Source organism: Callorhinchus milii, unplaced genomic scaffold (genome assembly GCF_018977255.1).
Source record: "Callorhinchus milii isolate IMCB2004 unplaced genomic scaffold, IMCB_Cmil_1.0 Scaffold4, whole genome shotgun sequence".
Taxonomy (NCBI): Eukaryota; Metazoa; Chordata; class Chondrichthyes; order Chimaeriformes; family Callorhinchidae; genus Callorhinchus; species Callorhinchus milii.
The window spans coordinates 61,347,059-61,360,414 of record NW_024704745.1 but is presented as its reverse complement, the minus strand read 5'-3'; the positions used below and the strand labels follow the sequence as shown (position 1 = coordinate 61,360,414).

Genomic DNA, 13,356 nt, shown 5'->3' with positions numbered 1-13,356 from the left:
CACTGACCTAACAAATATCTATCCACCTCAGTCTTGAAGATTTGAATAGATTCCAGGAGAGCCTAATACAGTCTGCACTCAATCTCCACATATGCATTTTCCAACATGGACAATACTAATACTCGAATTTGATGTAGTGCCTTATCACAACATCTTGAAGCACTCTGTAGGATGTACTGTAAAGTGTTGTGTATTTTTAGGCAATAGTGACCAGGAGCAGGAATCTTTGCTGTTTTTCTTCCCCTTTCGCTAATACAGAGTTTTGAGGCATGTTTGTACCACTCCCACCTGTTCCCCCACAAACCACAGAAATTTACAACATAGAAGCCGTAGTGTCTGTGCTGGCTCAGTGCAAACTTCTTGCAGTGCAAACTTCTTGCAGCTGAATGTGGACAAGACAGAAGGCATACTCCTTGGCTCCCATCTACGTCTTCAGTCCTGCTGATCTGAACTCCTCAATCTTCCTGGGCTTTCCCTCACTGAACCAGTGCGCAATCTAGGCATCCGATTAGACCTCCAGCTGTCCTTCCTCCCCCACATCCAGTCCCTGACCAGGACCACCTTCCTCCACTTCCACCAAATTACCCACCGCCGACCTTACCTTTCCCCAAATGCAGCCGATACCCTCGTACGTGCGTTTGTCACCTCCCGCCTGGATTACTCAAACACACTCCTCACCGGTCTCCACTATTCAAAAGATCCAGCTCATTCAGAACTCTGCCGCCTGCATACTTACCCAGACCAAACTCCGTACCCACATCTTGCCAGTTCTGGCCAGACTTCACTGGCTCCCCATCACCAAACGGATTGACTTCAAGATCCTCACACTCGTGTTCAAATCTATTCACTTGCTGGCACCTCCCTACCTCTCCAACCTCCTCACTCCCTAATCCACTACCCATCGCCTTCGCTTGACTGGCACCAGCCTCCTACTCATCCCTCGCACCCTCCTCGCCACCATCGGAGGTTGTGCTTTCAGCCACTACGCCCCGAAACTCTGAAATGCTCTCCCTCAATTCCTCCGCCTTGCCTCCTCTCTCCCCTTTATCAGTTCCCACCTGAAAATCTTCCTCTTCCACCATGCTCACGGCCACCTCCTCCCCACCAACTCAGAGTCAGGCTCAGCCACTGTTAAATGCTCTGAGATGCTACTCTGTGAGGAGGGCACTATATAAGTGTTTGTTATTGTTGTTTGGTTCAGTCTGATGCTGGCCTTGAGCTGTACCCAACACAGTATAATTTGTAGCCTACGATTTGTCTTACCGTTAATGGTTTCATCCTTTGAGCAGTAGTGTCGGTAAAGTAAAACAATTTCAATCCAAAATGTGTAGATTCCAATACACCCACAAGTGGTAGCCACAAATATTACTGAGATAGGTATTGTTATTATTTTTATTTGGTGGGTATTGGACGCTGAAAGAGAAACATGAAAAGGAAGAATAAAACATTGTTCAAAGTGTACTCACAGTTTAGCACCCGAACTATGTATTTCATAACAGAAACTGGGTGGGGGGAATGTGGTATGTGATGTGATAATAATAATAATAATGATAAACACCACTTTGATAAGAATCACATCCTGTAGTTTCCTTTTTAAATTTTGTGTAACTCTTTAAAGTATCTCTAATTAATATAATCAGCCCTTAATTGAATTCATCATTTAAGTGCATGGAATGTTGCTGGCAATTTTTGCCTACAAATCGTCACCCCACTTGACTTGGGAAATCCTTGAAATATTTTAAAGGGGATAAGGGGTTATAAAAATCCAATTGTCTTCTATCTTTTTAAGGACAAATTTTGAGCATGAAAGATTCAGGCAAGGTTAACATATGATGTACATATGGTAGATACTTGGCTTAATGAGGAGACAATCAGTTAATTCTGAAAAGCAGCAGTAGAAAGTTAATGAAAAAGTTCATCTGGTTCATCTATTTATATACTTCCTGCACATTAGCTTCTTGTAATGTTAGTTGTTTTGTTTCTGTTCATTTCCTTGTAAATTAAGTTGAAATACCACACATCTAAGAGAATTTTAGAATGAATTTTAACGCTTCAAATCAATGTGAAACACTCTGGGAAGAAAACTGTGACATGACATCCCACAGTTTATTCTTGTAACAAACCAGTTGAATTTCAATATTGTTTCTCTTCTGGTTTGTTTGGCAGTTGTTCTGTCACAAGTCTGTGAAGACCATTTAATAGGGTAAGTAGAAACATCCTCTTTGAAACTTGTTTGTTTAAATAATAAAAAGAAAGTTATAAATATTAAGTAGTATGAGGAAATGTTCTGTGTGTTAAAATCCGATTCTCCAGGTCCTAATGGCTAGGTCCACCTATAATCTACTGTAACCCTAGGCCATGAAACCAGAAGTTCACAAGTTTGATTCCTGATATGTGTTCAGTTGAGAATGAAAAAAGTATATGAGCCTCGGGCCACACATAAACTTCACACCTTGGAATATTTTAGAATGAATTTTAAAGCTTCATATACAGGTAACACACTCTGGGAAGAAAACTGTGAGATGACCTTCCTCTGGAAAATCCAGTGGAGTCCTGTAGCTCAATGGTTAGAGCACTCGCCTCGCAAGTGAGAGACCTGGGTTCGATTCCCATCAGGGTGAAACCTTGGACAAGTTTTCTTACTCCACACGCCTGATAATAATCCCCCCAGAAAAAAATAATAAATTGGTCACTTCAACTCATGACTGCTGTGCCCAATTGGCTGCGTTGTTTCACCCACAAAAATAGTCAATTCACTTTACAGTATATGCTGTGAAGGGCTTTGATACATCTAGAAGATATGAAAAATGCTATATCAAATGGAAGGATTATTATTATTTATCTTCTATCTGCTTTTTTTTTATCAGCTGGGTGTCTGACATGTGCGGAAACATATCACCATGCTTAAGAGCATCCAAACCAAGCTGAGATTTCCATGCATCCCACCTACATGTGGAGTCCTGTAGCTCAGTGGTTAGAGCACTCGCTTTGCAAGTGAGAGACCTGAGTTCAATTCCAGGCAGGGCGAAACCTTGGGCAAGTTTCCTTACTCCACACGCCTAATAATAATCCTCCAAAAACCCAAAACAATAATAAATTGGTCATTTTCAATCTACGACTGTTTGTGGGACATTGCTGTGCGCAATTGGCTGCCGCCTTCGCCCACAAATATACAGTCAATTCACTTTACAGTGTGTTCTGTGAAGCGCTTTGGGACGTCCTCCCGACGTGAAAAGCGCTATATCAAATGCAAGGATTATTATTATTATTATTATTACATGTGGAAATCTCAGAGATAGATTGTTGGAATGGAATGCACACTCTCTTCCTGGAGGGATGCATCCTGCTTACCTAATTCCGGAAAGTTTTAGGCGCAGGTTGGCAAGAGCCAAGGCTTGGGGACCCCAGAGTGGCTGTCAAAGGAGAACTATGCATAGATGTTCACTGAATCCCAAAACCAATCTAGAATAAACTTTATAAACTATCCTCTCATTCCCCACATCTGCACTGTTCAAACCTGGACTCTTTCATGGACAACATTTCCCTGACCTAATAGCACAAAAAATGCATTTTTACAAACATCAATTAATCAGCTCAGTTGGTGGCAGTCACACCTTTGAATCAGAAAGGTGGGTTCAGGTCTAGGCTGACAATCTTGTGTTAGGAAAGGCACTTCATTGTCAAAGGTGGCAACGTTCGGATGAAACGTTAAACCAAGGTCCCAGGATCCAGTTGCACTATTTGAAAAGAGAAGGGAGTTTCTCCTGGTTTCCTGGCCAACAATTCACCAGATAATATTAGTTATTGATTTGTTTACAAATATATAGTCACTGCACTTTAAAATAAAATTCTGTGAAGTGCTTCGAGATGTTTTGATGAAACGATATGCATGATATCAAATAATAATCCTTGCATTTGATATAGCACTTTTCACGTCTTTTAGGCATCTCAAAGCGCTTCACAGAATAGACTGTAAAGTGAATTCACTGTATATTTGTGGGCGAAATGCGGCAGACAATTGCGCACAGCAATGTCCCACAAACAGTCATGGATTGAAAATGACCAATTTATTATTGTTTTGTTTTTTGGAGGGATTATTATTAGGTGTGTGGAATGCAAGTAATATTATTTATTTGGACTATTTGACACATCAACTGTTTTTGGTGGGATGTCCTCCTGCTACGAAAGGTGCTATATACATGCAAATGCAATTTGTTGTAGTCTTCAATAACTTTATTCAAGTTGGCCAAGCCAAGGATCGTTAAGTGTCTTGGGCTGTAGTCCTGATGCGAAAGGCACAATATAAATTTGTATGGTATTGAGATTGCCACTAAGTATTGAATTATGGGCAATCGTGTTGTGAACTTATGGTAATTAAATACCATCTAAAAGCCCTAGAACCTCCCTATCTGTGATCTTGCACCCCACCCCTCTGCTCGCCCTCAGCTAATTCAGGCTCACCATCCTCTCCATGCCATGATTGGTGGCCAAGCCTTCAGCCACCACAGCTCTAACATCTAGAATGCCCCGTCTTTACCCTTTTGTCTCGACTCCTCTGTGTCTGTCTTTAAGTCCCACATTAAACCTACCTCTTCGACTATTTCATGCAAGTGATGGAGACAACTTCATTGCATTACTCTGGTTGTATCTAAAACTTAGTTTGACTGAAATATTTGCAAAATTAGTAGTCCTAACACAAATTCTTACTTCTTTTTATTTTTACGAAGAGCAGCAGTGAAAGCAGTATGTACTTGTTTCTTACCCTTTTCCTGGAGTCTCAGAATGCCGACTGAATACCCCTGTGAATTTTGGGAAAAACACGTGAAATTGATCCCAAGGTCTTCTTCAAAAACTTTATTCAAGTTGGCTTTTAGAATTAATGTGTATCCTTCAATTGTGTTTTCAACAGTCCTTGAGACAATACAGACAAGTTGCAATTAATGTAAAAATAAAGATAAAGATAAGAAATGTAATAGATTTTGCTGCGATAATGTAGCAAAAAAATTGACTGTTCAGACCGGTGGGGAATTTAAGTGTCACATTGTGACATTCACTGATCTTTGGTGATAGTCATATTGCCAAAGGTCGGTAAACTTACAGATAAGATGAAAAAGCATTTTTAAAGATGTTTTTCAGTACTAATGATGTACTGTAGCTTACCAAAGATGATTTAACAAACAATATATTCAATTTTTTATTGACTTATCAATTTTGCAAAGTGAAATATAATTTCATTCTACTTTCAAAGTAGTATCAGGCAGAATGAAGCCAATATTACCAACATCTTTACTTAATATGTGTTCTACAGCACTCTGGGACAGTATCTTACATGAAGGATGCTACATCAATGCAAACTGCATTTAAAATAAAATGCATTCAAGGATCCTACATAAATTGACATTGACACAATATTAACTTTTCCAATATAAAATTTCCAGTCTGAAATTACATGGGTTACAAGAAACTCATGTTTACAGAAAGACATTTCTATAGCACCTTATAACATTGAAGCATATCAAAACATTATTAAGAATCTTATCAAGTGTAATGACTTTATCTGTCGGCAAACATGGCATTCAATTTGTGCAAACAAGTCCCACAAAAGTAAATGATAATTTCATCTGGAGGATTGTGGGCAGGTCCCGGTCCCTTCTCCTTGTGAATAGTACCTTAGGATCATTACAATCCATCTGAAGATCAGGCAGAGGGAACCGTAGTTTAACATTTCATCCAAAGGTCAAATGCAATGCTCCCCCAGTACTACACTGGAGAGTTAGGCTTGACTATGAGTTCATCTCCCAGGGTGGGTCTTCTTCTGTAGAGTTTTGGTTAGAGCACTTGCCTTGCGAGAGGACCTGGGTTCGATTCCCGGGCAGGAGGAAAATTTAGGCAAATTTCCTTACTCCACACACCACTGTTTATCTAACAGTAAGTAGGAACCTAGTTGTTAGTCGATTGTCAGATTGCTTTCTGGGGGTAATAATGCCTCAAAAAAAACAGCCTTGGATTGGTCATTCAATCCATAGTTGTTGGTAGGTCACTGCTGTGCCCAATTGGCTGCTGCATTTGTCCCACAAAATATACAGTCAATTTGTTTTACAGAATATTCTGTGAAGTACTTTAGACATTTCAACGATGTGATAAAGTGCTATATCAAATGCAAGGATCATTATTATAACCATCACTGTCTGATCCAGAGGCGAACGTGTGATTAACTAAGGCAAGATGACATTGTTTATATAGAATGGAATGCCAGATTAAGATCTGCTCTGAGTCCCTGAATTACCCAGCTGCTTTTACCTTCATTATTGCAAAAGACTTAAGTTTGGGTTAAATCCCACCTGTCTCCTGCCGCTTCATTCCAGCCACTTTTTTTCTTTAAAAACTACATATTTGAACTTTTTCTTAAATTATTGCAAGATTCAAAAAGGATTGGTTAGCTTTTTTCAGAAAGAGTGCTCAATCACAGATTAAGTTAAAATCCTTTATTTGCCATAAGGTATTTTGTTTAAAATGTATTTTGTAAAAGACTTACTTTGTTAAAATTGTACATTTTGCAGTAAAACATCCCCTGTCTTCTGCTCGATAAATGTAAAGCGTTGTTGTTTTGTTGGAGAATAGAAGTTTTAAAATAAATATTTTACTATTTAAAAGAGAACGAGCACCCTATGAGAGAAATGTAATTTGAAGCACCTGAACTACTGCCAGTCTGGACTCTAATACATAGAATTAGAATGAATTATGCAAAGCTGTACATCACTCAAACAGGCCATTGTGTACAGCTTGTCCATGTCTGTGGGTATATTTCATATGAACCTCCCCATCCTTACTCCCTATCTCTCTGCCCTCTCTAAATACATCTCTATTTTTGGTGGTTGAGAGGGGGGAGCTGCTCTCTCAACAGTAAAGTTAATACGCTTTCAAGTGTAAAGCTGAATGGAGACAGCTCTTAATAGTTTTTTTGTGAACTTGCAGCAAGTCATTTTACAATGCATGGTAACAAAAACGGCTTCAGTCTCGAGGATACTTACTGAACTTCACTTTGTTTAACTCTTGTGTTTTCTGTTGCAACTTTGCCATTAATTAACCATTTGATTACAGGGGAAAAGTTCTTTTCGTAACCAAAATAAACTTTGCACACGAGCTCTAGAGATTGTCCTGGAATGAAATGTGTTGTTATTGTTACTGTTAAAAATAACGTAATAGAAAATATTTTTGCTCACAAAATATTCAGTCAATTCACTTTACAGTATATTCTGTAACGTTCTTTGAGATGTATGAACAATGTGATAAGGCCCTATATCAAATGCAAGTATTATAATTATTATAAATAAAAATCACAATCTCCTTTAACTTTAAATAGTGTCAGAAAATGTAAATCTACTGCTGTAACTTATTATTCACACTCTGAAACAAAAGTTCAGCCTGAAGCTAATTTTTAAAAAAACTTCTGTGCCATCTTAGATACTACTAAACTGCATGATATTATTTCCATAATAAAAACGGAAGTCGCTGGGAACACACAGCAGGTCAGGCAGCATCTATTGGAGAGAGGAAAGTGAATTAACGTTTCAGGTCGATGACCTTTTGTCAATTCTGACGAAATATTCCCTTCATTTTATGAGTCTGGAATGAAAGCAACATAAAGTGGCTGAAAGCGTGTCCTCCAATGGTGGGACGAAGGGTGTGAGGGACGAGCAGGAGGCCGGTGCCAGTTGAGCGGAGGTGCTGGGTTGTGGATTGGGTAGTGATGAATAATAACCTCACTGTATTGATCTCAAAGTTCACATTGTCTCCTCAAATTCTCAGAAACTTGAGATCGTCTGTCTCCTTATTTCTCTCATCATACAATCTACAGGGTTTTGAAACCCAAGATTGGTTTTGCAAATCTACTTACTCATTAATTTCTCTGCTACTATTGCAGCCTTGATGGTGGTGTATTGCAACATGGGTCTTAATCGGCACTTAAATCTTGACTAAAAAGAATAAACTTGTGACTTACCAAGCTCCAACTCAATTGTTTTTACTCCGTAAGGTTCAAGAACAGTTGGTGTTTCCTTTGTATCTTTAACTGAAATAAATAGAGCATTCAAGGGCTGAAAGATTATTTAACATCTTCCATAATTCACGACATGAAATAAGGTGTAATATATTGAATTGTCCGCAATCACTGGGTTCATGCACATTTCTGACAGTCAACCTCTTGAAGAGCCAAGTGTTCCACGACTAGGGACTGTGCTGTCTACAGAAGTGACTGATGAGTAAGTATCAAGAGAAATTGCAAGAGAGGTTTGAATGAAGAAAGCCCTTCCTTCCATTTAATCATATCATTCCAGAATACCTACCCTACCATCTTCTCATTACAGCATTAAGCTGTTGCTTTAATAAGTCCAGTGTCTTGGTCTCAACCACTTATTCCAGTGCTAATTATGCTTTGTGTACAGAAATACTTCCCAGTGGCCTGAAAATTTCCCTTTGTGAGCCTGAACCCTTTAGTTCTGCTGCCTTGCCATATCTGGATTTATTTCTCAATAGAGAACTACAGAAAGAAAGGGATAGAACAGATGAAAATAGTATGTGCAATTTTTTTTTAAATTTCCAGAACTTATTGATAGAAGGGGTAACAAAGTTGTGTATTCAAAGTTAGTACATTTTCTACTTACTTATAACACTCACTGTAAATGTTCTTCTCACAAGCCAGTAGGTATTATTTTCAGTGAAATTAAAAGCACATGTGTAGTTGCCAGAATCCATTTCGTATATTGTATGTAACTCAATTTGCTCATTTTTAAGTTTCAAAGATGTTCTTTCATCATATTGTTCAACAGTTAACCCATTCTGAAAGAAATTAGAGCTGATGGTGAAAATTGGATATATTGTAGTTTATAGAGATTAAACAGTTGTGGTTAAAGGTCTAAAATTGTTCCTTTTATCAATATTTTATTGACCAATATATTAAATTATGTCAGCCTTGTTCAGGTAGTAACCACCTTTCACTCAATATTGGCATAAGGTCACACTGAAAAACCGAAAGGGTCAACTTAAATAACAGAAGTATTGTTTTGAAACTGGGTCTTGAATGCAATAATAGTACAATAGATTATATGAACATAAGATCTGTGATTCATAATAATAATAATCCATGCATTTGATATAGCGCTTTTCATGTCTTCTAGCTGTCTCAAAGCGCTTCACAGAATATACTGTCAAGTGAATTGCCTGTATATTTGTGGGCGAAATGCAGCAGCCAATTGCACACAGCAGTGTCCCACAAACAGTGTGGATTGAAGTGACCAATTTATTGTTGGTTTTTTTCTTGAAGTATTATTATCAGGCGTGTGGAGTAAGGAAACTTGCCCAAGGTTTCGCCCTACCAGGAATCGAACCCAGGTCTCTGACTTGCGAGGCGAGTTTTCTAACCACTGAGCTACAGGACTCCACAAATATCATGGCAAATGTGAGATGCTATTACTGATATGAATATGGCAACTAGAGCACTCCTACCTCTGAGTCAGAAGGTTGTGGGTTCAAACCTTAAGTTTTGAACTCACTTAGTGGTTGACTGGTACGCAACCTAGGCGTCAGGTTTGACCCCCAATTGTCCTTCCTCCCCCACATCCGGTCACTCACCAGCACCGCCTTCCACCACCTCCGACGTATTGCCCATCTCCACCAATACCTCTCCCCAAAAGCCGCTGAAACCCTGGTCCATGCCTTTGTCACCTCTCACCTGGACTACTCCAATGCCCTCCTTGCTGGCCTCCCCTCGACTACCATCCATAAAATCCAAATCATTCAAAACTCTGCCGCCTGCATTCTTACCCGCACAAAACTCTGCTCTCCGATCACCCCAGTCCTTGCCAGACTGCACTGGCTGCCTATCCCGGAGAGGATCGATTTCAAGATCCTCACCCTTATGTTCAAGTCGCTGCACTCCTCTGCACCCCCCTACCTCTCTGACCTCTCTCCTCAAAACAGTACCCGTTGCCTTCGCTCCTCCGGGTCTGGTCTCCTCTTCGTCCCCTGAGTCCTCCGCTCCACCCTCGGCTGCCGTGCTTTCAGCCACTATGCTCCGAGGCTCCTGAACTCCCTTCTTCACTCCCTTCGTCTCACTCCCTCCCATCCCATTTTCAGATCTCTGCTGAAGACCTTTCTTTTCGACCACGCCCTTGGTCACCTTCCTCCCCCTCCCCCTGGCTCGGTCCCGGGATCCGTTACTGTGAAGCTCTCTGAGACGCCGTCCAGCGTGGAGGGCGCTATATAAATCCAAGTTGTTGTTGTTGACTGGTTAGAGGATTGACCTGGGAAGGCCAGTGAAGAAGGTATTGGATAAATCAAGTCTAAAGGTGACTAAAGCATGGACGAGCGTTAGGTTACATTGGAGTGAAATAGGAGCAGAGGCGGATGATGATGCAGAGATGGAGGAAAGCAGACACTGTTAAGGACTGGATGAAAGTCTAAAGCAGGGCTGATGGTTGAACAAAATAGAAACTTATTGTGGCTGTATGAGCTGGAGTGAGTAATTAGAGAGGTCAATACAATCAGAGCCAGAGGAGAGGAGGTTCTGTCCCTATTTCTGCTCATTAATTTCTATGTTGTGCCACTATTTTTTAGTCAATATGCAGCTGCTTTGAAGTTCTTATATATTCAATCAAAAGCACAAGCACCGAATAATTTTATTTTCTGTTTCTTAGTGCCTCAAAACACTTAATTCTCAATGACTTATCTGGTTGGATTTGATAATACTATACTGAATATCTAACTTTCAAAAATCAATTCTAAAAGCCCATCCATTTCACACATCACAGCTGAATCCGCCTCTCCTCAGAAGACCCTGAGTGATCAGCATTAAGGGAGAATTATATTTAGAATAATAATAATCCTTACATTTGGGATAGTGTTTCTCATGTCAGGAGGACATTTCGAAGCACTTCACAGGATTTTACTGTAAAGTGTAGTGACTGTGTGTCTTGTGGTTGAATACTGGGTGTGAGTTGGAATGGGTGGGTGGGGGTGGATTCTTCTAAGATAAGACATGACGAGCCTCTTGCCTTTTTGTCTGCTCTTTCCATTCTGTATATCTCTGTAAATCTGTATTTGATGCAGATTGCAGATATAAAATGGTTTTACCTTGTACCACCTCACGGGAGACCTTGCTACAGAGTTGAAGCAGTCAATGCCTGGGCATGAGATTTTAGTTGCAGTATCACGTATTAGTGAAATCTCCCGAAGTTCATGACCCTGGCAAGATATTTGGTTTTGTCCAACTAATATAGTCATCTTAAGGCAGAGGTGAGTATTTCTGTTCAACAAAGACAAATTTGAAGAGTATTATAACAAGATAAAAGCTTAGGATTTAGATCTTTTAGTTGTAATATATATCAAACTGTCCATTTTAATATTTTCCTACACTCCCTAACCTTAGGCTAGGGTATAATTTTTATTTCTAAATTCTTTCTTTATTTGAAATCAGTTTCTTTTTAAGTGTAGAAAATCATCTTATAAAGTAAAGCTGGTTAAGAACTTTACACAGAGTGAAATCGTGAGTGTGATAGCGAGAGGGATGAGGTTCTCTGCAGTCAGACATACACAAGCTAGGAGTTCACTACCCTTTAATTTGGTGTGCAGGATCAACAGGAGTCAAGTGGGAAGAGCCCCAAATCCCAGTGACTGGTTTGCCTCTCCAAGTCCTGCCGACTATTACATTTTGAAGACAAAGCAATAGCTGGGACTACAGTCTGAACAGGAGCTAGAGCTGAGGCCAGGAGCTGGTGCCAGGAAAGGGAATCGGGATCAGATGCCGGGAAGGGGAGCAGCATTGGGCTCTGGGCTGATTGCACTATAAAATACTACAGCATTAACATTAGGTGAGGGGGAAAAAACTACTACTACTAACAATAATAATCCTTGCATTTGATATAGCGCCTTATCACGTCTTTGAAACGTCTCAAAGTGCTTCACAGAATATACTGTAAAGTGAATTGACTATATTTTGGGGGCGAAACACGGCAGTCAATTGTACATAGCAGTGTCCCATAATCAGTTGTGGATTGAGCGACCAATTTACTTTGCTGGAATTCTTACCCCCAGAAAAGCGATCCAACAATCGACTAACAACAACAACAACAACAACAAGATTCCATTTATAGAGCGCCTTTCACGTCAGGAGGACGTCCCAAGGCGCTGCACAGTTGGGTCATGACCCGAGCAGGGGGGAAATGGTCAGGGTGAGGGGAGGGAAGGGAGGGAGAGAGGAGGGGGGAAATGGTCAGGGTGAGGGGAGGGAAGGGAGAGAGCGAGGAGGAGGAAGAGAGTCGAGAGGGGAGCTGAAGGCACGGTCAAAGAGAAAGGTTTTGAGACCGGCCTTGAAGGAGGAAAGGGAGGAAGCAAGGCGAAGGCACTGGGGGATGGAGTTCCAGAGCCTCGGGGCTGAGAGGCTGAAGGCCCGACCACCGATAGTAGGGCGGTTGGGGCGGGGGATGTGGAGCAGACCGGAGCCAGAGGAACGGAGGGTATGGGCAGGTAGGTAGGGGGATAGTAGGTTGGAGAGGTAGGAGGGAGCAAGGCCGTGAATGGCCTTGTAGGTGAGGATGAGGATCTTGAAATCAATCCTCTGGGGGATGGGGAGCCAGTGGAGGCGAGCGAGGGTGGGAGTGATGTGGTCCCGAAGCCTGGTGCGGGACAGTACACGAGCTGCAGAGTTCTGAATGACCTGCAGCTTGTGGAGGGAGGTGCCGGGAAGGCCGGCGAGGAGAGAGTTCCCATAGTCCAGCCTTGAGGTGACAAAGGCGTGAACCAGGGTTTCAGCAGCGTGAGGGGTGAGGTAGTGCCGTAATCTGGCGATATTCCGGAGGTGATGGAAGGCGGTGCCAGTTGTGGTGCGGATGTGAGGGAGAAAGGACAGCTCAGGGTCGAACAAAACGCCGAGGTTCCTGACTGGCTTTGAGAGGTGGAGAGTGCAGCCTTGGATGCTGATGGTGTCAGCGCCTGAGGTGCGGAGGCGCTGACGTGAGCCAATCAGGAGGGCCTCGGTTTTTCGCACGTTGAGCTGAAGAAAGTTGTCTCTCGTCCAGGACTCGATGTCGGACAGGCAGGCTGTCAGGACATCGGTGGTCGTGGAGTTGAGAGTAGAGGAGGAAAGGTAGAGTTGGGTGTCATCCGCATACATGTGGAAGTTAACCCCATGTTTGCGGATGATGTCACCAAGGGGGAGCATATAGAGGGTGAAGAGGAGGGGACCGAGGACAGAGCCCTGAGGGACACCACATGAGACAGTACGGGGGGTGGAGGAGAAGCCATTCGTTGAGACGAAGTGAAGACGGTGGGAAAGGTAAGAGCTAAACCATTCAAGGACAG

At 41.6% G+C, this 13,356-nt stretch overlaps 1 protein-coding gene across 1 annotated transcript in view; it reads right to left on the bottom strand.

The window, feature by feature from the left end:
• LOC103172467 (interleukin-18 receptor accessory protein) overlaps positions 1-13,356 on the bottom strand; it is a 35,765-nt gene that overhangs the window by 6,897 nt on the left and 15,512 nt on the right. Inside the window, exons 5-10 of the mRNA XM_007885225.2 lie at positions 11,131-11,302; positions 8,664-8,838; positions 8,003-8,071; positions 7,032-7,158; positions 4,763-4,911; positions 1,264-1,413 (exon numbers count right to left, since the gene is read on the bottom strand). Coding sequence (XP_007883416.2) covers positions 1,264-1,413; positions 4,763-4,911; positions 7,032-7,158; positions 8,003-8,071; positions 8,664-8,838; positions 11,131-11,302 — 842 coding nt within the window. The remainder of the gene's footprint in view (positions 1-1,263; positions 1,414-4,762; positions 4,912-7,031; positions 7,159-8,002; positions 8,072-8,663; positions 8,839-11,130; positions 11,303-13,356) is intronic.